A 25,598-nucleotide genomic window follows, 5' to 3' on the forward strand; every position below is an offset into this window, starting at 1 on the left:
CTTATGCTTATGCTTCTGCTTATGCTAGGTCTTTCTTCAGGGTAGTTAAGCTCTGTAGCTCTCTCATCTCACATACATTCATAACCTTCAGAAGAACCAGGTTAAGGCAGTCTGTCTCTCCACTTTACAGATCAAGAAAAAGCTAAATAAATTATTTAGTAACAACCCTTGCATCATAGCTTTAGATTCACTAATGAGCCAAGGTAGCTAAAGTTCTGAGAAGCTTTGTTTTTTTAAGATATGCCTCTCCTCTCCACCCCCAATACAATAACAAGGTAACTTTAAACTATCTATCCCACCTCAAATATCCCCCCACAGGGACATAATATACCCTGTATTTGAGGTGAGATAGTGTATGTCCCATAAGGACATAATAAGAGAAAGCAGTATTTCATTAGTTTTGTTTTTAAAAGATAAGGAGAAAATTAGTTTTAGCTACCTTTGAACTTTTTGAAAAATGGCATTGAGGAAAAAAAAGACACTGAATTGCTGTGATTTAATATCTCCCTTTTGTGATACCTGTTCACAATATTAGATATTACTTTAACTTGATATAATGAAATGTGATTTCTACAGATATTAAGGATTCAAATGACTTCTAACCCACTCCTGGTATTTAGCTGAATCTCCAATCTATATATTTATCATATTCTTTTAAGATAATTCCTTTTATAATATTATTTTAAGATATTTGCTTTTCAGGTTTTAAATATATTTGCCAAATCAGTGCTTGAACCTGCTTAGTATCCTATGACTCAGCAACTCCCACACCCCCATACATTAAAACACTGATTGCTTTCGAGCATAGAAAATTCATTATCCCATTCTCAGCCAAGGCACACAGACAATGAAAATTCCATGAAGGTAAAAAATGTCAAAAAAACAGAAACTGCTTTAAATGAAAAATTTTGTTTGAAGAAAGGCTCATGAATTTCCCTAGAAGCATTTAACTCAATTCAATATATATTTACCAAATGTCCAATAAGGCTCTTTTTAAAACACTGCAAGGGATACAAATAAGAATAAGACAAGACTCTACATTTAAGAACCTTACAATAAATGCAACATTCTAGAAAACAAATTAGCCAAGCATTATTACTTACATGGGGTAATTTTTAAATGATCAATATTCCACAAGTGCAGAAGGATTTTCTTACAGTAACTATAAAGCACATTGTTTCTAAATCTCTCTAGGTAGCTAATAATTATGACTATTTCCAATATTATCCATAATATCCTAAAGTCTCCTTGAAAATGAAATCTATTCTTCTAACTTAAAGATAGGAAGTCAAGAAGAAAAAAAGCCACATGGTTCACAAATTATTCTTATGTTAATGAAATTTTAATGTTTAGTGTTCAGTGTTACCCAATAGTATTTTAAAAATTAATGTTTTATAAATGTAACAAATATAAGCAAGATCCACCAATTCACTTTGTAAACTAAGAGCAATAAAATAATTATCTATTACCTACTATTAGCATGTCTGATTTGCTAATAGTAAACATATGGCATTCACATGTGTATTAAAAGTGGAACATATTTCTTTTAAAATTAAGCCACACACCAAATCACGAGACATGATTTATACCTTAGTCTCACGACCCATCATATACTCAAAAAGCACTTTTCGCAAATACTCAAATTCGGTAGGTTCTCCAAAGAGTGAGACATCCGTATGGTACAAATTACCACCTGTCAAATAAAAAATAGATCAAACTGTAAAGACAAAACCAGGTAAACTACTTATTACTTATAAAAATAGATTTAAAAAACAACCAATGGAACAAAGAGAGGCATTGCTTTTATATTGTATCATATTGCATTGTATACACACATGCACACTAAACATTCCAATTACTATTTTATGCTTGGAAGCGAAAACAAGAATTACTATAACAATTTTATTTCTCACATCTTCTTCTCTTCCTCCTTTCTTCTGGCCTTTTATTGTAATTGTACATTACTTTGGGTTTAGAATTTAAATTACCATTTGTTCAGTGAAAACAAACTGTGTTATGTGTCATTTACATATGTCTGATGAGCAAAATCTTAAAAGTCAGACAATACAAAGCACTGGTGAGGATGTGAAACAATGGAGACTCCTGTACTACTAGGAGAGGAAACTGAAAACAAGCACTATAGATGACAATTTGGCATTGCTTTTAAAACTTTGTAACATAGAAAACAAGCATATTATACGACACAGAAATTCAATTATTAGCAATATAACCTAGAGAAACACTTCACATGTATAGTAGGAGTCGATGTTTACTTACACTGTTTATAAAAGCAAAATTGCAACAAATAAAATGTCCACCAACAAGAGAATATACTGTGACATAAAGATATAATGTATTATTATTAAATTCAGCATTGAAAATGGTCAAATTACAGCTTCACACATTAGAATGAATCTCAAAATAACGATATTGGATAAAAAAGGTAATTTACATAGGACACATACAGTATGATGCCATTTCTATACAGCCCAAAACATGTAAAACATTAAAATCGATTTTTTTAAAGGAACTAGTTATGTTGTAATATAATAACAGCAGTTACTACTGGGAAACAACAGAGATATAAGGACTACAGAGCAGCAAAAGAAGCCTCAAAAGAAATGGCAATGTTCTGGATGGTGGATTCTGAGGTGTTAAATAGCCTCCATACATTACATGTACATTACACGTAATCACATGTCTGGAATATTTTTTTAAGTGCATACTTTTAGAAGACTCAGCTCACTCAAATTATACTTTGCAAGTATAGAGTTCTTAAGAACTAAATAATGAAAACACATTATTTCCTCTGGGTAATATATCCTTGTATATATCATACTTGAGTGTTTTATTCCTCTAGATCTATACAAAACACAGCTCTTTTTCACTTTTCAGAAAATAAGTAATTTTATTAAATAGGCAGATTACTTTTTTTTTTTTTTTTTTTTTTTGAGACAGAGTCTCGCTCTGTCGCCCAGGCTGGAGTGCAGTGGCGCAATGGTGGCTCACTGCAACCCCTGCCTCCCAGGTTCAAGTGATTGTCCTGCCTCAGCCTCCCAAGCAGCTGAGATTACAGGTGTGCACCACCACGCCTGGCTAATTTTTGTATTTTTAGTAAAGACAGGGTTTCACCATGTTGGTCAGGCTGGTCTTGAACTCCAGACCTCATGACTCGCCTGCCTCGGCCTCCCAAAGTGCTGGGATAGCTATTTTCCAGGAGACAGAATTAATATTATTTTTCAATACTTGTGTCTCTTCTTGACTTCTCCCAAACAGTGGGTACAGAAGACTTTATAGCCCTTATTTCTGGTTTTAAGCAATTTTGAGAGTAAATTAGCTATTGTTCAAATAAAGAGGCTTTCCAAATTATCTACTCATTGCCTCTAATGGGTCTTCCCAAATAACTTCATCTAGGTACCACTCAGCATTTTAAAATCCACACTTTATCTGGGCCAAATTCCAAAGTGTATAACTGAAAAATCCACTTGACATTTAACACAATTTTATCTGTGTGTTACAGATACTTTTATAACATAAGCTTGCTTGGAGTTTCCTCAAAGAATGCATAATGCCTTTAAAATATGCATTTAGTTAGAAAATAAATATTACATTTACAATCACATCTAAGAATAAATGTAATAAAAGGGGTACAAGATTACTACTGAGAACAACAAACATTATTATTATTTTGAGACAGGGTCTCACTGTCACCCAGGATAGAATGCAATGGTGCAATCACAGCTCACTGCAGCTTCAACCTCCTGGATTCAAGTGATCCTCCCACCTCAGCCTCCCAAGTGGCTGGGACTACAGGTACATGTCACCATGCCTAGCTAACGTTTTTTTCTAGAGACAGAGTCCCACTACATTGTCCAGGTTAGTCTCAAACTCCTGGGCTCAAGCGATCCTCCCACCTTGGCCTCCCAAGGTGTTCAGATTATTGGCATGAGTCACTGTGCCCAGCCAAGAAACATTATTGACAGACATTAAATACCTACATAAATGTTGAGGTATATTGTGATTATGGGTTGGAGAATCAATACCATATAAATGCCAGTTCTCTTTTTCTATAAATTCAATGCAAGCCTAATCAAAATCCTCCCAGGAATGTGTATATATGCATTAAGTAACTTAACAAGATGACTTAAAATTTCTATGGACATTCAAAGAGCTGAGAATAAACAATTCTTAAAGAAAAATTGGGAGGGCTTCCCCAGCCAGACATCAAGACTTATCATGAAGTGACAGTTATTAAGATAGTGAAGGTTGGGCATGATGGCTCACTCCTGAAATCTCAGCACTTTGGGAAGCCAAGGCAGGAGGAACACTTGAGGCCAGGAGTTCAAGACTAGACTAGGCAACATAGAGAGACCTCATCCCTACCAAAAGAAAAAAAAAAAAAAAAAGACAGTGAGGTATTAGAGCAGGCATAGACAAACGGATCAATGAAACACACTAGAGGTAGCAGAAACAGATCTTCAAAAATACAGACTAACTGGCCAGGCACAGTGGCTCATGCCTATAGACCCAGCACTTTGGGAGGCCAAGGCGGGTGGATCACATGAGGTCAGGAGTTCGAGACCAGCCTGGCCAACATGGCAAAACCCCATCTCTACTAAAAATACAAAAATTAGCTGGGTGTGATGGTGTGCGCCTGTAATCCCAGCTACTTTAGAGGCTGAAACATGAGAATCGCTTGAACCCAGGAGGCAGAGGTCCCAGTGAGCCAAGGCTACGCCACTACACTCCAGCCTGAATGACAGAGTGAGACACTGACCAGTTTCAGTTAGTCTGAAACTGGTAAACAGATAGAATTTATCCTGCTTTTCTTGTTTGAGTTGTACCTCAAGGTAACCATATAGATAATGTGGGAAAGTTCCTATTTATAGAAGAATTCCAATTAATATATGCACAAGAAATGGTGGAATTTTACTAACACCATTAGCAACCACTACTGAAGTAACAGATCAGGGAATTTACCAATGGATGCTAAAATCTGGCAAAAAGTGATGGATCACACCTGGAACTGGGTGGCAGATCTTAAAATTGTAAATATGTCATGAACGTTTTGATGTAAGACAATTACACAACTTTCTTTATGAAGTACTACTGTCAATGCAAAGCTAAATCTAATCAAACCTAACTCTGCTCAAGCCTCTAGTTCTACCTACCAGGGAACAGAGGACTCCAGGGAGATGGAATCCAGAAAATTAAGAATGTGGTCCACTCTATATGACAAGTAAGTTGGTTTTCTCATCAAATAAATGATAAAAGCAAAGGTGGAGAAGGACCTGGAGTTCAAAAGAGACTTAAGTAATTTATCAATCAAATGCAATGTATGAGCACTGTTTGGCTCAGGAGTTCAAAAGCAGCCTGGCCAGGCCGGGCGCAGTGGCTAACATCTGTAATCCCAGCACTTTGGGAGGCTGAGGTCGGCAGATACCTGAGTTTAGGAGTTCAAAACCAGCCTGGCCAGGCCGGGCACGGTGCCTCACGTCTGTAATCCCAGCACTTTGGGAGGCCGAGGCAGGTGGATCACCTGAGGTCAGGAGTTCGAGACCAGCCTGACCAACATGGAGAAACCCCGTCTCTACTAGAAATACAAAATTAGCTGGGCGTGGAGGCGCATGCCTATAATCCCAGCTACTCAGGAGGCTGAGGCAGGAGAATTGCTTGAACCCAGGAGGCGGAGGTTGCGGTGAGCTGAGATCGTGCCATTGCGTTCCAGCATGGGCAACAAGAGCAAAACTCTGTCTTGAAAACCAACCAACCAACCAACCAACCAACAAACAAACAAACAAAAAAACCCAGCCTGGCCAACATGGTGAAACCCCATCTCTCCCAAAAATACAAAAATTAGCTGGGTGTGGAACCCTTTACGCCTAGCTAGTTGGGAAGCTGAGGCAGAAGAATCGCTTGAACCCAGGAAGTGGAGGTTGCAGAGAGCTGAGATCACGCCACTGCACTTCAGCCTGGGCAACAGAGCGAGACTCCATCTCAAAAAAGAAAAAAAATTATACATCCAGCACTGATGAGGTGCTAGAGTGGTGAGAAATCTCACCCACTGCTGATGGAAGTGGAAATTACTACAAAAAATATAGCAAACAGTTTGGCTTAACCTAATATGGGATATGCACAAAAATATTCATATCCTATGACTTAGCAATTCCATTCTTATATATTCTAGAGAAAAATTTTCACGTGTTCTAGGAAAAATGAAAAACAATGTACAAAATTAATATAATGGAAATGAACAACTACACACACAATCTGGATAACTCTCAAACCTTATATTAAGCAAAAGAAACAGGTCATACAAGAATGCTTATGGTATGACTGAATTACATAAATTCACAAAGCAAACAAAATCTAAACAAAATATTGCTTGAAAATATAAATACAGGTGGTAAATGATAAAGAGCAAGATAATGATTAAGAAAAGTCAGGGGAAACAGTAAAAATGATGAGAGGGATAAAGATATTGTAAAGGCAGACACACAGGGGCTTCTAAAGAACTAGGAATGTTTTATTTTGTACTGCAAGATAGGTGCTCAATTTACTCTCTATTTATTTTTGAGACAGAGTTGCACTCTGTTGCCCAGGCTGGAGTCCAGTGGTGTGATCTTGGCTCACTGCAACCCCAGCCTTCCAGGTTCAAGCGATTCTCCTGCCTCAGCCTCCCGAGTAGCTGAGATTACAGGCGTGCGCCACCACATGCGGCTAATTTTTTGTATTTTTAGTGGAGATGGGGTTTTGCCATGTTGTCCAGGCTGGTCTCAAGCTCCCGGCCTCAAGTGATCCACCCACTTTGGCCTCCCAAAGTGCTGGGATTATAGGCATGAGCCACCCCACCAGGCCTCATTTTACTCTTTAAAGAGGCAGCATGACAAAGAGATTAATGTGCATACTGCACCAGAATGCTTGGGTTTTTAAGAGGATTAAATGAGCAGATAAGCTATATTATCCTTGAGAAATCTGAGAAAAATAATGTTTTAAAAAAGACAAAAACGTGTTTGTAAGTGTTTAGCGCTTAGTATTATGAGTTAGCTATTAAATAAATTGTATATATGTGTTCATAAATTTGAGAAAAAATAAAATTATGTAAGAAATTCTTACATGGAAAATAACAAAAGGAATCGACACTATTCTCTATGCACTGCTGAGTATTGATTTAGTATAGTTCTCCCATCCAAGTATTAACCAGGCCTGACCCTGCTTAACTTTTGAGATCAGATGAGATTGGGAGCATTCACTGTGGTATGGCTGTAGGCTGATTCAGTCTAGTTCTATGCTGAGATATTCAGTGACTTCGCTATAGTAAATAATCTTTGCAGCAAGAATCATCTCTGCAGTGAGCATGGGAAATTTCCAGGCTGGTTTTTACTTCTTTTTGAGGAGCTCCAGTTTGGAAAGGATCCACAGCAAGTCCTTTTAATTTAGTTAAAATTTGTGTAGTATTTTACATTATTTGATAGCAATGAGAGCTTTCAAAAACACAAAAGAAGAGAATGCCAAATGGTTTTTATGTCCTCATGCTTCCCATAAGAAAGCAGAAAGGTTTACAAAATATGTAGCAAAATAAAACTATTCTTAACACAGTGAGATAGTGAAATTGAATTTTAGAGAATGGATAAGTGTTATATAAGATTATTCAACGATCTTGATTATCTCAAGGGAATTACCACACAAAGACTCAAGCTCATCTTTAAAATCCTTTGGGCCAGGTGCAGTAGCTCATGCCTGTAATCCCTGCACTTTGGGAGGCAGGTGGATCTTTTTTTTTTTTTTTTTTTAGTGCAGTGGTGTGATCTCGGCTCACTGCAACCTCCACCTCCCGGGTTCAAGAGATTCCCCTGCCTCAGCCTCCCGTGTAGCTGGGACTACAGGCCCATGCCACCATGCCCAGATAATGTTTTTTATTTTTAGTAGAGATGGGGTTTCACCATGTTGGCCAGGATGGTCTTGATCTCCTGACCTCATGATCCACCTGCCTCAGCCCCCCAAAGTGCTGGGATTACAGGTGTGAGCCACCGCGCCCGCCAGGTTACTATCTTTCTTTCCTTCAAGTCAGCTGTTAAAAGGTAAAATATATTCATTGTAAAAAACAGATTAACCACATGGAATACTATTCAGCCTCCAAACAGAAGAAAATTCTGCCATCGGAATAACATGGATGAACCTGGAGGACATTATATTAAGTGGAATAAACTAGGTGCAGAAAGGCAAATACCACATAATCTCACTTATATGTGGAATCTAAAAAGCTGAACTCAAGTAGGGTAAACTGGTGGTTATAAGGGACTGTGGGGGGTGGGAGATGCTGTCCAAAGGATACAAAATTTCAGTTCAATAAGGAAGAATAAGTTCAAGAGATCTATTGTAAAATATGGTTGACTACAGTTAATGTATTGTATTATTCCCCACCCAATTTATTGTATTCTTGAAAACTGTGAAAAGAGCAGATTTTAAAGTGTTCTCATCACACACACACAAAAAAAGGTAGTATGTCAGGTAATGCACTTAGTTTAACCATTCCACAATGAATCTATAACTCAAAATAGCATGTTGCACATAATACATATATGCATTTGTCAATTAAGAAAAAATAAAATCATTAAAAATTTTAAAATGAGAAAAAAATACAAATTAGCAAAGACAAAAATAAAAATCATGCACAAATCCACCAATAAAAGATAACGGTTAATAACATGATAGGAGATCATCCTTACCTTTGTAAGGTGTCCCCACAGTTGTTGCATATACATTCTTTTCATATTTCTTCAAACGGTCTTCTAAATTGTGAATCTAAAAATGACAAATAATCAGACCGTATAAGATTCACAGGGAAAGTGTACATAAGAAAAAGAAAGATTGCTGTCACCACAAGATTTTTTAATGCTGAAGACAGAATATAGGCAAATAAAATTAAGACAAATGGTTTAGAGCAAGAATTGTTTCTGCGAAAAAAAAAACTAAAACTAAAAATTTCTTAGATATGATACCAAAAGAACACAGAATAAAAGAAAAAAATACAGAAATTACACTTTGGTAAAATTGGAAACTTTTGTACATCAACAGACACTATCAATGAAGTAAAAAGACAAGCTACAGAATGGGAGAAAATATTTGCAAATCAAATATCTGATAAGGGACTTGTCTCTAGTACATATAAAGAGCATTTACAACTCAAGACAATCCAACTAAAAAATGGACAAAAGACTTGAGTAGACATTGCTCTAAAGAAGACATATAAATGGCCAACAAGCCAATGAAAAGATGTTTCACATCACTAGTCACTGGAGAAATGCAAATTAAAACCACAACGAGGTATCACTTCATGACTAGGATGGCAATAATCAAAAAACTTGTTGGTGAGGATATGGAGACACTGGAACTCTTATACTTTGTTGATGGTAATGTAAAATAGTACAGCCACTGTAGAAAAGTTTGGCAGTTCCTCAAAAAGTTAAACATAGAATTACTGTATGATCCAGTAATTCCACTCCTGTGTATATACCCAAAAGAACTGGAAACAGGTGTTTAAACAAAAACCTGTATATCAATGTTTTTAGTAGCACTGTTCACTATAGGCAAAAGAAAGAAACAACACAAATGTCCATTAACTGATGAATGGATAAAAAAAATGTAGTATATCCATACAATGGTATATTATTCAGCCATAACAAGAAATTAAACACTGATATATGCTATAAGATGGATGAATCTTGAAACATTACGCTAAGCTAAAAAAAAGCCTGACACAGGCCGGGCACAGTGGCTCACGCCTGTAATCCCAACACTTTGGGAGGCGGAGGCGGGCGGATCATGAGGTCAGGAGATCGAAACCATCCTGGCTAACATGGTGAGACCCCGTCTCTACAAAAAATACAAAAAAATTAGCCGGGCGTGGTGGCAGGCACCTGTGGTCCCAGCTATTCAGGAGGCTGAGGCAGGAGAATGGTGTGAATCCGGGAGACGGAGCTTGCAGTGAGCCTAGATCGTGCCACTACACTCCAGCCTGGACGACAGAGAGAGACTCCATCTCAAAAAAAAAAAAAAAAAAAAAAAAAGCCTAACATAAAAGGTCAGGTATTGTATTATTCCATTTATATGAAATACCCAGAATAGGCAAATCCATAGAGACAGAAAGCAGATTAGTGGTTGCTAGGTGTTATGGGGAGGCGGTAATGGGGAGTGACTGCTTAATGGGTATGTAGTTTCCTTCTGGGGTGATGAAATATTCTGGAACTGGGTAACAGTGACGGTTTCACAACACTGTAAATGAACTAAAATGTCAATGAACTGTGTACTCTAAAATGATTAAAATGTTAACTTTTAATGTGTATATTCCCATAGTAAAAATAACTAATACAAAAATTGTTATGCTAGGGCAGTTTTCAAGATTTGATCTTAAAAGAAGAATTTTAAAGCAGTAATCTTGAGAATAGATGGGAAAAGCTAAATCACTGGTGAAACAAAAAAATTAAGTCACATCGGGACCTATCTTTATGAAATTTTTAGAAATATTATGAAAAATTTCAAACATATTCCAAGAAAATATAGTACAATTAATGCTCATATACCCATCCATCACTCAGTTCTAACAATTATCAAGATTTTTGTCTGTATGAATTTTAAAAGAACTGGGAAAATCCCAGGAGATTTAGCCTTCAAACTCAGCCTGCTGATTTGAACCACTAATTCTCCCAGAGTTTGGAAAAAGACTTTACTAAAGATCGTATACCACATATCCTGGTATGGGTGTACTGTGCATCCTTGAAGGTGTACACACATGGTCCTATTTAAATTGACTTACATATATTGTCCATCAATAAAATATGGGCAAATTAAATTAGGACAATTAAACCACTTGGGAAAAGTATCAAAGATAGATGACTATTTTCTCTCCGATAAAAGCAAAAAACAACTTCTTTGTAGAACATAAATTACTATACATTATATGATCACAAATTATTATAAAAAATGTTAAACACTAAAAATAATATGATACATATGTTCTTGCTTAAATATATATGATCATGAATTGAGAGAGAAAACCTCTAGTACCTTTGGATTTGGAAATAAAATTTCCCGGGTGTAAGACTGAAAAATTTCAAAGCCAACTATTTAAAAATTAGCTGAGATCCAAGTACATATTAACGTAAATTTAGTTCAAAATAAAAGGTACCAATTAGGCCTGTACCTGTTCTCTGAACTCTTGCTCTTTCAATTTCGAATCACTGATTAAAGTCGTCTTCTGTGCTAGCTGTGTCTGAAAGAACAAAAAGTCAGATCTGAAATGCACATAGGTTTCATTATTGCCCAGACACATTTCTGCACTGCTTGGAAATTTTTGTTAAAATAGTCTCTTTAAGTTGTAACTTGTAACAATAAATACCCCTAAAATGCATGACTTTCAGACAAATTCAAAGAATAACTAGTCTTGGCTGGGGCCTGTAATCCTAGCACTTTGGAAAGCCGAGGCAGGGGCACTGCCTGAGCTCAGGAGTTTGAGACCAGCCTGGCCAACATGGCAAAACCCCATCTCTACTAAAAATACAAAAATTAAGAAAAAAATTGGCCGGGCGCAGTGGCACATACCTGTACTCCCAGCTATTTGGGAGACTAAGGCATAAGAATCACCTGAACTCAGGAGGCAGAGGTTGCAGTGAGCCGAGATTGCACCACTGCACTCCAGCCTGGGCAACAGCCTGCGCAACAGAGTGAGAATCTGTCTCAAAGAAAAAAAAGAAAAAAAAAAAAAAAAAGGAAGAACTAGTCTTACCTGTAGCTCCATAATTGTTACCTGAAAAAATGGAAAGAAAAAACATGAGTGTATACAATAATAGCTATAAGAAACACTAAAACAAAGCAATATAAAGATATAACATAAGGAAAAAGGAAGTCAGGGTTAAGAGTCTCAAGGGAGTGGTCAGACTTCAGATAAGACAACTTTAAATATGTGCTTCTAAACAAATGGTCTGTTTTGTTTTACAAAATATTATACTCTAAATACATATTGCAATTTAAGACATACAGAAGCACCAGACGATGCTCCAGAAGGATACAAATTTATGAAGAATAAAGGAGAAAAAAAAATGTTGAGTAGAAATAAAAATTAAGTTTTCTTTCTCTCTCTCTCTTTCTTTCTTTTGCTCTTCTTGTTGCCCAGGGTGGAGTGTAATGGCACGATCTCAGCTCACTGCAACCTCCTTCCCGGGTTCAAGCAATTCTCCTGCCTTAGCCTCCCAAGTAGCTGGGACCACAGGCATGCGCCACCATGCCCAGCTAATTTTTTTTTTTGTATTTTTAGTAGAGATGGGGTTTCTCCATGTTGGTCAGGCTGGTCTCGAACTCTCGACCTCAGGTGATTCGCCCACCTCGGCCTCCCAAAGTGCTTGGATTACAGGCATGAGCTACCTCACCCAGCCAAATTAAGGCTATTTTCTTACCTTTCTTATGACACAAGGTAAAGGACTCAGAAGTCCTTCTTAATATTTCATAATGTTTCAATATTCTATGGCATCCTGACACAAGTTGAAATGTTACTATATGCAATATTAATACTTTGATACTAAGCAAACGCTCATATTAGACAGTTAAATACATGTATTTTCTCAAAAGAAGTAATATATAATAGCACCTGGAATACTCAAGTCTTGACTACATGACTAAACGGCAAAAAAAGAAAAAAAGAAAGTAAAGAAAATTTAAACAGAACTAACTTAGCTATTAAAGAAACAGAAAATGGTCCTCTCAGCTTGCTCAGTGCTTACACCTGACATATGCCTACCAAGCGATACAGAGTAGCAAAGCTCTTTATAGAGGCTCTTTCTCTGCACTGTGGGTAAGTCATCCATGTAATTGGTTGTGTAAAAAATTGTTATCTGGTAACTGACATTCTGTAACGAATCCTCTCCAGGATAAAGTCATAGTGACCACCCACTTTCCCATTACCCCCATGACTGTGCTATGAAAAGACCATCTTGGATGAGTGAGAACATTTTAGGCAGTAGAAACGTACAGTGTCAGCCTTCTCCAACTGTGGGTGTGTGCCGCTGAGGTGCACAGCAGGACAAGAAGCCATGGAGTAAACATGGTCTACCTTTCATAGTGTCAACTTTACTTAAGGATTAGGACTCTTTAAAAAAAAAAAAAAAAAAAAAAAAGCTTAGATTTTCAGGCCAGTTCTCTTTGAATTCAGTCCAATTTTCCCAAATCATCGCAATGTATTTGCATCTGGTCCACTAGCCAAAACAAAGATAGAAATTGTTTTTCTTAATGGTATACAACTAAAAACTCCACTTTTATGTGTAAGGATATATTATAGAGTAGGATATAAAATTAACGTGAATTTTTAGCACAAAAATCCAAAAATCTACAAGTATCACATTTACGATGGACCATTTTTAACTATGCTCCTGGGTTATAAGATTCACTTTCCTCTGCTATTGTTTCCATGGAAAAGATGGAGAAGCACTGGTAATAACAAAATGCCTAGGCTTTGAGGTCTGGTAGATTTGGTTTAAATCCTCACCACAACATTTATTGTGTGAGCTTGAACATTTTATTTAATCTCTTTGAACATTAGTTTATCTGTCTATAAAACGGAGGTAAAAATCTCAAAGGGTTTTCATTAGGATTAAATGAGATAAATATGTATGTATGTTAGTAGGCTAGTCAAATCACAGAAATGACAATGTTTTCAAGAAACATGTGCAGCAAACTCAAACTCCTCTCACATTATCATTGCCAGGGTTCTCCTCCTGCTCTAGCTTTTGCTGGTATTTCTTCTGCAGCTCCTCAAGTTGAGTCTGCAGGTCCATTACTTTTGCAGTCATTTCTTCTTCACGAGCCTTTAGAATTTAAAAAAAAAAAGAAGCATTAGTAAACAAACACATCAAAAAAGCACTCTGGAGAGGCAACATGGTATAGAGAAAACTACCTCTGTAGGGAAATAAACATTTAAGTTTTTGAGACACACACTACTGTTTTTATTTTAATTCATTATTGTGCTCTAAACACTTTCCTTCATGCCTCACTTTAAACTCCAAGCCCTTTTCAATGCTCATTATTCCTAGGATATCATTTTTCTCACCCTCACTCCCTCTCTCCTCATCCCAAAAAGCTCATCAAACTGTTTATTTCCCCTTAAACTAGGGTTCCCAGGTTTAAGCAACAATTAGATATATAACAGAATTGTGACAGAACTACAATACGTATCCTGTGTTTTAAGACTTCAGCATTTTCTATATTGGAATTTGATTTCTAGAAAATAGTCATTAAAATAAAGTAGTAGGTATTTTTATACACAGCACTACCCAACCAGATGGCAATTTACTGATCACAGAAGTTATGGGGTTTTCAGTTTTTCTCACCCTCTTTAGTTAGGCTGTGTAAATCAACAGATGGTCCTTTGTCCTAATTTGACAAGGCTGCACATCTCCTATATATCTACCCCCACCAGTTGTTCTCTGAGGTAAAATGTTTTACTAAAATCTATTTTTGAAAAAAAAAAGTTAGTTACTGTCCAACATGCTGGTAATCAATGTAATGACTTCCTTTGTCTCAAACTGCAAAAAACGGACGAGGATGAATTAGAAAGAGCAATATGTGACTTATTGATCCGATATTCCTACTTATAAAATTTGGCATATAAATTGTCCTCTCTTGTTTTGACTGCCCTGGTAAAAGGCTGTTTTCCATCCTTACATTCCTTCATTTGTCTTGGTCATTGCCATGATTTATTGTACACAGCAACCCAGACTTCTCTTTATTCTTATAAATCCTGCAATAACCTTTGTGCTAAAATAATATTTGGAATTGGAATATTGATCTGATTTGAGTAATGAGGGCAAGTGTTTGCTGAGCAAGAGACTTAACAGGAAAAATAACCACAAACAGGTATCTGATTTAACAGACACTGACTTGCCAAAAATAGAAACATCATTCTCAAAAACAAACGCAAACATAGTTAGGCCCTATGGCACAAAATAAGGCAATGAATCATACAACATTTAGAAAATCTAATTTTAAATACCACTTGTCATGAAATTTTCTCAGACTTAATTGCAAAAACAAATCCCTTTTCTCAACATAAGTACAGCAGAGATCTCTACTAGATATCCTTAGATATCTTAGATATCTTCCCACTGAGGCACACGTGAATTTGGCCTCCACCTCTAAAACACCATCAACCGAAAATTGTTGTAAATGCATCACTGCTCTCTGTCTTGGTTTGCTGACATTTCTTGTATGGCTGTGTCAATGTGGTTTAGCCTTGTTTGAAAGAATAACCTCTATAGCTACTTATTTAGTCAGGCTCAGTTTCTAATATGACAATTAGCTATGTCTGACATTTCCTTTGACATCTGTGGGATACTAATCTAAAGCAAGCCCCCCAATAATTAGAAAAGAATCTTTGATGTGTCATTTCTAATTTAAGGAACAGTTATGTAATTTCCTTTATAAAAGCCTTCTATTCTTATTTTAAGATTTTTTTAAAAAGTATATTGTTGCTTTGAAGTAAAAACACTAAGAAAAACTAAGTTGAATCTTTATGTATATACATGATAGATTATGTTTTGAAGACTAGTTATTATGCCAAAACAAAATCACTAAAATACAGTCAATGTCAATTTTGTATCTAATATAGCCTTAGGAGCTACTCTCCAAGTGAGACTGCTCTGAGATTGGGATTAGGCTATTTGGTAAGCACCCCTACTTGTGAGTCTCCAACTTGCAAGTCACCATGTCCTTCTCCCAAATGAATTCTTCCCTGCCTACCATGTGTCGCCTCCTTCAAATTTATCAAGTGCTCGTATGTGCCAGGCACTGGGCCAGATTCTCACGACTAGAGAACAAAATCTCTTCTCCAGAGTGATGCTTATAGTCTAAGGGAGAGGACAGATTCATTAATACACTCCTACACTCATGTGTATATGACAAAAATCACATAAGTAACAAATATATATGAGTAACAAGGAACGCAGATGCAATTAATTACATTTAAGAGGTTTCAAAAAAAATGAACAAGTGAAAAAACAACATAGAAAAGTATATTCAAAAAGCTACCTTTTGAGTAGGAAAGGGGAAAAAAATAAGAATATATTTCATTTTTGCTTGTTTACATAATGAAACACTGGAGTATAAGAAACTAATGGTTGCCAGTGGAGGGAGAAGAGGGAGAGGACACAGAACACAGGAGGAATGGGTACAATTTTCATTATACATGTATACCACCTCCAAGAATACTTTTTAATATTATTTTAATCTTTAAGCCATGTGAATACATTTGATTCAAAATTTTTCTAAATAAAAATTAAATTTAAAAATTTTATTTAATTTTTTTTGTTGTTTTTCTTTTGAGACAGGGCCTCACTCTGCCACCCAGGCTGGAATGCAGAGGCACGTTCATAGCTCAGTGCAGCCTTGACCTCCCAAGCTCAAGCAATCCTCCTGCCTCAGCCTCCCAAAGTGTTGGGATGACAGGTATAAGCCACTGGGCCTGGCCACGCACCACACCACCCCCCTCCCCGACCTTTTTTTAGCCAAGAGAGAGGATAACGCTTGCATTAACTTATGAAGCTTGAGAATGTGACTTCAGGCACACAGAAAAGCATGTACAAAGGAAACATATGGTGAAGAACAAGCTATGGTTGAGTTTGGCTGGAACACAGACCAAACTAGACGAGGTATCACTGTGACAATGGGAAACCACTGCACATATTTAGGAGGAGAAGTAATAAATCACATCTTGTTTCCAGACAGAAAATAACTCTGACAGACAGATGACTGTGTTAGAGAAAAAGGACTGCAGTAAGGGGACTAGGTAGGACATTAATACAACAGATCGGGCCAGATGAAAAAATGGTAGCACAGACTGTGGTGGCAGTAGTGGAGTTCAGAGGAGAGGAACAAGCAACATGATTCTCAGGATGTTTCAAACCATATCCTGTGAGCCCGTTATATGTCAGGTAATTGTGCTGGGTGGGGAGCGAAGCAGAGTTAATGACCAAATAGGTACATTAATATATATGTGTATGGTGTTTAGAGACATAGGAAGTGGGAATTAAAGATGTCAAAAGTTTCCAGCTTCTTCAAATGGAGGAATGGTAAGAATGTCATTCAAGGTAGAAAAATGAAAATGTGCCTGTGCTCAAACTTGCTATTAACAAATCACATAATTACTTTAATAGGTGACAAAAATGCAGCATTCTACAATGTCATCACTGAGACAAATCATCAATCTGATAATAGCTTTAAAGAAACGGTAAAAAACACTACTACATAATACATACAAATCTCATGTGAAACTCCAATCCCAGAAATTTTTAAATGGGAGAATCATAGAGAATATGGATTTGAATCAAAGCAATATGGTATTTGCTGAGAATTGCTAATAGCCCTTTTTTAGTTGTATTTGCATTTTTAAAAAAATTTCTTCGGGATAAAGTATATCTGGGGATGTCTGGATGGGGACTGGCTATTTAATTACAAAGTCAGTCCTAGTCCTAGCAGTTGAAAGTCTAAGGCTACACTATTCAATACAGCAGGCACTAGCTATCCTAAAACTGTGGCTAGTGAGAACTTGAAATGTTGCTATTCCAAATTGAGATGAAATGTAAAAACACAGTGAATTTCAAAGAATTTATATGTATGTATATATTTTTAATATTGACTACATGTTGAAATGATAGTATTTTGGTTATATTGCATTGGTAGCATATATTATTAAAATTAAGTTCACCTGTTTCCTTTTTTTTTTAAATGTGGCTACTAGAAAACTTTAAATTACAATATGGCTCATATTTGTGGCTTGCTTTTTTTTTTTTTTTTTTTTTTGAGACAGAGTCTCACTCTGTCGCCCAGGCTGGAGTGCAGTGGCACAATCTCGGCTCACTGCAAATTCCACCTTCTGGGTTCAAGCAATTCTCCTGCCTCACTCTCCTGAGTAGCGAGGATTACAAGCACACGCCACCACACCTGGCTAATTTTTTGTATTTTTAGTAGAGATGGAGTTTCACCATGTTGGCCAGGCTGGTCTTGAACTCCTGACTTCAGGTGATCCACCCGCCTTGGCCTCCCAAAGTGCTGGAATTACAGGCATGAGCCACCGTGCCTGGCCGGCTTGCATTATATTTCCAATGGCAGTGCTGGTCCAAGGCACAGGAGGGAACTTGGAAAAGAGTCCATGCCACTCCCTTGCCCACCCTCCACTTCCTGTCCGCTTGCTGTACTACTCTAAGCCTGAAGCTTGAAGGACAATTTCATTAACTTCCCTAAAATACAGCAGATTTTTAAGAAGGAACCATGTCAAAGGGTATACAGTAACTTGTCTCTCTGTTCCCTCACCCTTCTACCTAAAAGGTCTGTCATGACTCTAGAAAAGTCTACCGTCTGCTACCCCACACATCCCGAGACAGAGAAATAGTTCACAAAAGGGAATTCTAGAGCTACGGCACAATTTACTCCCTGCAAATGAATCTCCGACTTAATTATCCATGATAAATAACTGCCTTCTCTAAGTTCCTTTCTTAGTAAGAAGTCTTTTTTTATAAAATGTGTAAAGCTAATGAAGAATCACTGCTCTACCACTATGTAGTTTTAGGGAAATTACTTAACTACACTGAACTGGCTTTTCCTTCTGAAAAACAAAAACAGAAAAAAAAAAAAGTAGAACTAAACTAGCTTTACTGTATCTTCCAACACTCTCTAGGCATTCAAGAAATAATACTGTTTTTTTTTTTCATTTAGCACATATATCCTCTATGGAAGTATAAGAAAATGTGAAATTATTTAAATCTTTTCATAATGATATATAAAGCTCAAGAATTATAAAAGGTGGCATTTATAGGCATGTGTTATATCTTGGAATTCTAGCCATTTCAATTACATTTAAAATAATTATTAGAATCTGTTCCTGACTCAGACCTCTGCTGACACAGTCAGCTGAGGTATGATTCTTTGATTTATGAATTCTTAATCACCAAAAGATTCTTAGCATATAGTGAAATAAGGCTTAGAGCAACTACAGAATCTGTAACCCAACCAAGAACAATTTATATTGTATTACATTTGAAAATGTTTTCAAGTGTTAGTCCAAAGTACTAACTAGCATTTATGATTTATCTTCATGGTGTATCTTCATGGCTTATCTTATTTTGCTAATGGCAATGCATTAGTGGCATATTCTATGAACTGCAACATGGCATTAGTAAAGTAAGTACTTTGAAATAACCTTCCACTAAATAGAAAAGATTTGGCTTATGCATTCCATTTTTTCCCAGCTTTCTTCTCTTGAGACCAATCAACCTCCATATACTGGGTAGAGATAAGAGTAAAGTTGATTGTCCCTCCCAGAAAGATTCCAGCTAAGTTAAGCAGCCACATTTAAATACACACTCACTATCCCATTACTTAGACTTCACCGAAGCACAAGGTCTTGATTCTTAGTCTGGTTCCCCTCACAGATCAGTCAGAATCTGTGAGGCAGATGGGAAAGAATCTATTCTTCCTTTTAGTATCTGCTGTTGCTTCAATACTAGCAAGGGGACTGTGCTGCCTGGTTAGCAGAATCTCATCAGGAAACTACAATCCTGGCAGAAATCAACTCAACTTTATAAATCTGCATATAACAGTACTAATTTGAATAATATTGAGTCAAAAAAAAAACTCTTTTCATTCAAAAAACACATTTGAAAAGGAAATCTTTGGCACTACCATGAAATCTATTACAGCTAAATTTCAAAAGTGAGAGAGAAGAAATAAGGTACAAACATCAAGGATTTCTTCATATCTTTTGGCTGTTCGTTTTAGATCATCATCTTTCTCGGCAATTTTTTTAAGTAACTGATTTGTCTCTTCTTGATGGCTTTCTAAAAGTTCAGCCTCCACCTCCTGGGCCTTATCTAATAAATAAAAATGGACACACACAAGAAAACACATTAGTCAAGAGTTAATATTTATATCTCAATTTCAGTAACAACTCTCATTCCAATTAATTTTGATGAAATTTAATTTTATATAAGCATTGTAAGATGTTTAATGAGACATCTAGCTCAACAGTGATCAAATGTATCCTCTCCCTGAGCAAAAATGTCTTTACAAGGTAATTAATTAGCTAATACTTTCATATTGTTTTACCTGCTCCCCCTCTCCTTAAGGTAAGTCATTGCCAGGCAGGGCAAGTTCCCATTAGAGAATGTTATTGGGCAAGGATTATTTCTTCCCCAGTTTAATGACTTAATGCACTTACCACCAGTGCAAAAATGATAAGCTTAAATTATAGCCTCTGCTGATATAACTGTTCCTTATGGAACTTAATTTTACTTACTGATAGTTTCTTTTATGGTCATTTCCAGCTCTTGTTCCTTTTGTGCCAGCTGTGTATTAAACTCCCTCATCAGCTGTTTTAATGTGGAATTGTGCTTCAGTTCAAGATCTTCCTGCTCCTGTCTGAGTAACAAAAATGTACCATTAACTGCTGCCACACAAAGAACAAGCTGCAAGGAGCTACCTGGTCTTTAAAACAGTGCATACAGTATGAGTTCATTGTATGAAAACATTTTTGAGAGAGAGAGAGAGTGTGTGTGTGTGTGTCCAGGTGATGACCTCTAAGGAGTGGTCCTGGGGATGAGTGAGTGAGTGAGTGAGTGAGTGAGTGAGTGAGTGAGTGAGTGAGTGAGTGGAGTGAGTGAGTGGAGTGAGTGAGTGGAGTGAGTGAGTGAGTGAGTGAGTGAGTGAGTGAGTGAGTGAGTGAGTGTGTGTGTGTGTGTGTGTGTGTGTGTGTGTGTGTGTGTGTGTGTGTGTGTGTGTGTGTGTGTGTGTCTCTCTCTCTCTCTCTCTCTCTCTCTCCAGGTGATGACCTCTAAGGAGTGGTCCTGGGGACCAGAGAATTTTTGTTTTCCACTTTAATTTTTTTTTTTTTTTTTTCAAAACACATCTATGTTATATAATAATAATGCTAATACTAAAAACAATAAAATAAAAAGAAAATAATTACTTGGATATGTCCCTAATAACCTGAATCTTATATGCAAGAAAAGGTTTTTCTCTCCTAAATGGACATGGAATAACACTGCCACTTGCCCTAAATTGTTTTTATTTCTCCTCATATTTAACATATTGGATTTATGTTTAATACTTTGGGTTGGTGAAACTTACCCAAATAATTTAAAATAATTGTATTAGGCACAAAAAAAGGAGACTTAGTTAAGAAGGACTGCCATAAAAATATTCAAGCTGAAATAAAACTTACTTGATTTTCTCTTCCCTTTCTTGTTCATATTCTTTCTTTAGTATTTCCAATTCTTGCTGATGCTCCTTTCTCAACATTCGAAGGTCTTTCTGCAATCTAACAATCTCCTTGCCCAGTTTCTGTTTCTCCCGTTCTGCCCCTGCTAATTTAAACTCCAGATCATTGTGCTGGGCTTCCATGGTACTAAGCAATTTGGGTTGGACCAAATGTGATTTGGACTTTTCTTCAGTGTTTTCTTCCAAAAGTTCTGTGGGTTTATTTCTTCCACCCATCTGTTGTAAAGCCTGTAATTTTTCATATTTTGAAGTCAACTCTTCCATTTCAACTCTATGTACTTCTTTCTGTCTTACTAAGCAGGAATCCAGCTCTTTTATCTTCTGCTCCAAGATCTGACAGGTTAGTTCCTTCTCCTGGAGGGTTTTCTGGACATCGTCAAACACATTTTCCAAGTTTTGCTTTGCCTGTATGTTATTTTTACCTCCTTCTTCTTCCACATGCTGGGCTACTATCAAGGAATATTTCTTGTTTTTTTCTTCAAGCTCTTCTTGAAGATGACCTATCATAACTTGATTTTCATGTTGCTTTGCCTCAGCATGTTCTAGCTTTATTAAGAGCTCCTGGTATTTGCATCGCATTTCAAAATGAGAAGAAACTGTCTCTTCTTTTTCCTGCCCTACCCTCTGCAATAGCTTTTCTTTTTCACTCAAGTTTCTTTGTAAAACACTGATTTTTTCTTCATATGTCTGCTGCACACAGCCTTGGGAATCTGCTTCTTCTTGTTCAGTACATGCTGCCACATTTTTTGCTGATCTGGGTACAATTAATGTTTCTGATTGTGAACTTTCCACTGACTTAAGTTTTTCTTCCAAGATGTGAACTTCCCTTTCTCTTTCCTGCAATTTTGTATTTAGCTCACTCAAATGGCTCTCTGTACCTTTTTTATACTGTTCTTCTTTCTCTTCCATTTGAGATAACAACTGCTTCTTAATGGCAGCAATTTTTTGTTCAGCTTTTTTCTTCAACTCTGCTAATTTTGCAGCACTTTCTGACTCAAGCCTATCTTCCAATGTCTTTAACTCCTCCTCTTTGCTTTTCACACTTATATTCACATGTTCTAATTCTTTCTTCTTAGTTTCAAGTTCAGCTTTCATGGAATAAACTTGGTTTTCAAGTGTTAAGATTTTTTCTTCAGCTTCTTTAACCCTGTTGTCCTTTTCTTCTCCTAAATCTTGAAAATGTTGAAGTTTCTGAACCAATTCTTTGTGTTCAACATCCTTTTGTTGATTGTAATTTTTAAAAACTTCATTTAAGGACTCTATTTCAATAGTTTTCTGGGTAATATGGTCCTCTAATTCCATAATTCTTGCTGTTTGAGTCTTTAACTCTGTTTCTAAATTAGACTCCTTTTTCTCCATCTTGCTCTTCTTGTCTTCCATTTCACCCTTTAAACAATCAAATCTTTTATTTTGCCGATCAAGGTCTTCCTTCAATAAATTTATCTGCTCATCCTTTTCATGAGCTTCCTTTGATTTTAACTCAAGCTGGATCTGCAATTCTTTAACAGTGTTTTGATGCTGTGTAAATCTTGACTGTGCTTTCTTCTTCCATTCTGAGAATTTATTGGACCAGTGATCTACCTGCTCAAGAGCAGAAATTTTCTCTTTACTCAGAGTGTCAACTTTCAAAGATAAATCTTGCACCTGATCCAGCAATTCACATTTTTCTTCATCATATTGCTTTCTTAGTGATGAAATGGTTGCTTCTTTTTCCGATAGGCTGATACTATTTTGAAGCTGAACATTCAAATCAGTTAGTTGTTTACTAAGACTGCTAATCTCAATTTTTTTTTCTTTAAGCTCTTCTTTCATCAATGTGACAGCATTGATGTTTTCAGATAACTCTTTCTTCAACTGTGTTATACAAGACTCCTTTTCAGAAGCAGCCTGTTGCTGATTGCCTCCTTCCTTCTGTAAGGCTTCTTTTTCTGTTACAAGACTTTCAATATCAGCCTTCATGCTCTTAATTTGATTTTCTTTTTCTTCTAACTGATGAGTAGCCTGTTGAAAAGAAATATTTAGTGTATTTTGCTCCTCTGTCAACTGTCTAAGTTGTGCTTCTAATTCAGAAACTGTGCAAGTTTTAATTAACAGTGCCTCCTTAACTTTAGTTGTATGGTGCTGACAATGAGAAATCCTAGAGAGAATGGCATTAGTTTTACTACTACTAATGTTGATTAGCTCACTTGTTTTAGCTTCTAATAAGGCTTCGGTTTTCTTACAGCAAATATCCAGCTGAATCGCTAGTTCCTCAGACAGCTTTTTAAATTCCAAGCTCTTGTCCTCTAGGCTTTTGTTACTTCTTTCATGTGAAGATTTCAAACTCTGGAATTCTTCATCTGTGGTTTTCAACTTGCTAGTCAACTCAGAAACCTTCCGCTTATCTTCTTCTGCCAGCATCTTCAGTTCAACTAGCTGCTCTTGAAGAAAAGTATTTTCCTTCAGAGACTTATTCAAGTCAACCTCCAGCTTTTCAAGATGAGCTTTCAGTTTAGTTTCATCTTGTGCAAGAGAATTCACATGGGCAGACTTCTGCTTTAACTGTTCCTGTAATTCATTTAATGTTGTATCCTGCTTAACGCCTTCTTCCTTCAGCCATGTTATTTCCTTGTTCATCTCTTCTTTTTCACACCCAAATAGGAGGATCTTTTGTTTCAGCTCTGCTACCTCTTGTTCTTTTTCCTGTAATTGGATTTCATGTATTTCCTGAAGTTCTTCAGCTTGCTGATTAAGTTTCTTTTCCCAGATTGATATGACATCATTGAGTTCTCGTTGATGAACCTCAGTAAGACTTTCTATTTGTTCCTTTTGGTTTGTTTCCAGTCTTGACACTGCATCACTGATTCCAGCTGAGTCAGCCTGTGCCATTTCCAGCATTTTGGCATTAAATTGTTTTTCTTTCTGACTAAGCTCTAGAGCAGTATTTTCAAGCTCTTTCTTAAGTTTGGCTTCCTGATCCAGTAATTTTTTCTTTAATGTTTCTTGCATCTCCTTTGCTTTCTGCTTAACTTTTTCCATCTTTTTTTCTTGGTTTTTAAATTTGGTTTCATATTCCTCATTCAAAATATGAATACTGTCCTCCTTGGCTGACAATTTCTGTGTGAGTATCTCAATTTCTTTCTTCTGTCCTTCTCTCATTTGTAAAATCATATTTTCCTTTTCCACTAAGATTTGCTTTGTCTGTTCCTGTTCTTTGTTACTATCTTCAAGTTTGGACTCATAGACTTGGGTTAAAGATTTTACTTTTTGCTCCATTTCACTATTTTGTTTTTCAAGTTGCTGCATTAAGTCCTGCACCTGGATTTTGTGAGCATCTAACTCAGTACAAACATCTTTCTTTTGTGCTTCAACTTCAGCAACCTGTTTGGTAAGAAGAATTCTTTCTGTTTCCAAATCCAACAACTTCTGCTGCAATTGGGCCAACCGTTCCTCATATGCTTTTGTCTGCTCATGTGTGGCACTCTGGTAAGACTGAAAAACATCCAGCTTAGCAGACACCTGCTGGAGTTCCCCTTCAGACCTTTTAATATCTGCCTCTAAATTTTCTACATGAGCCTGATGCTCTTTCAAATGCTTGTCCCTTTCCTTCAAGAGAAGCTCAAGTTGATTAATTTGATCTTTTAATGCCTTCTCAGTCCTCTGGATAGATACCTCATGTTCTTTAATGATACTGTCAACTTGCTGCTGGTGATGATTTTTCTGTTCATCCATCTTGGCCTCTAATTCCTGCTTCATTTTATCTGTTTGATCTTTCAGAAGAGAAAGTTCCTCTTCTAGTTTGTGACGGGCTTTTAATACTTCTGACAGTTCAGAAGATAATGATTCTAGTTCTGTTTGCTTCACATCAAGCTTTTCTAAAGTCTTTTCATTCATTTCTTCTATGTGGGCCTGGAAGATAATCTCTTTGTCTTTCAACAATGTTTCTTTTTCTTGTTCACACTTTTCCCTAAGTTTTTCCATTTCAGTCTGATATTGTTGCTTTAAGACTTGGAGTTTTTCGGTCCAAAGGGCATCCTGCTGATGCTTAAGGCTTTCCAATTCTGTCTTGTGTTTTTCAACCATGACTGTAATCTCCTTATTGTGCTTATTTTTTTCAGCTTCCAGATGAACAGCCAAATCTTTTGACTGATTTTTGTTTTCTTGTAAGCTTTTTTCCAAAGAACTTTCCAATTCAAGAATTCTCTGTTAATTAAAAACAGATGCATTTTTATTAAAGTATGTACTTGTCTACTAGTAATGACACACAGACATGATGTCTACCACCTACCTGAAGATCAAAATTA

At 36.6% G+C, this 25,598-nt stretch overlaps 1 protein-coding gene across 20 annotated transcripts in view; it reads right to left on the minus strand.

Annotated features, from left to right (window-relative positions):
• Window positions 1-25,598, minus strand: part of GOLGA4 (golgin A4) — a 123,134-nt gene that overhangs the window by 17,601 nt on the left and 79,935 nt on the right. For 16 of the 20 annotated variants that reach the window (XM_024244601.3, XM_063722142.1, XM_054552335.2 and 13 more), the window contains 8 exons: window positions 21,260-25,497; window positions 20,336-20,457; window positions 19,780-19,910; window positions 13,743-13,856; window positions 11,786-11,806; window positions 11,204-11,272; window positions 8,730-8,805; window positions 1,590-1,693 (listed from right to left, as the gene is read on the minus strand). In XM_024244601.3, the coding sequence (XP_024100369.3) occupies window positions 1,590-1,693; window positions 8,730-8,805; window positions 11,204-11,272; window positions 11,786-11,806; window positions 13,743-13,856; window positions 19,780-19,910; window positions 20,336-20,457; window positions 21,260-25,497 (4,875 nt within the window). The remainder of the gene's footprint in view (window positions 1-1,589; window positions 1,694-8,729; window positions 8,806-11,203; window positions 11,273-11,785; window positions 11,807-13,742; window positions 13,857-19,779; window positions 19,911-20,335; window positions 20,458-21,259; window positions 25,498-25,598) is intronic. The other 4 variants (XM_024244604.3, XM_063722141.1, XM_024244603.3 and 1 more) reach the window with 1 other exon arrangement.

This window comes from Pongo abelii, chromosome 2, assembly GCF_028885655.2.
Source record: "Pongo abelii isolate AG06213 chromosome 2, NHGRI_mPonAbe1-v2.0_pri, whole genome shotgun sequence".
NCBI classification, from domain to species: domain Eukaryota; kingdom Metazoa; phylum Chordata; class Mammalia; order Primates; family Hominidae; genus Pongo; species Pongo abelii.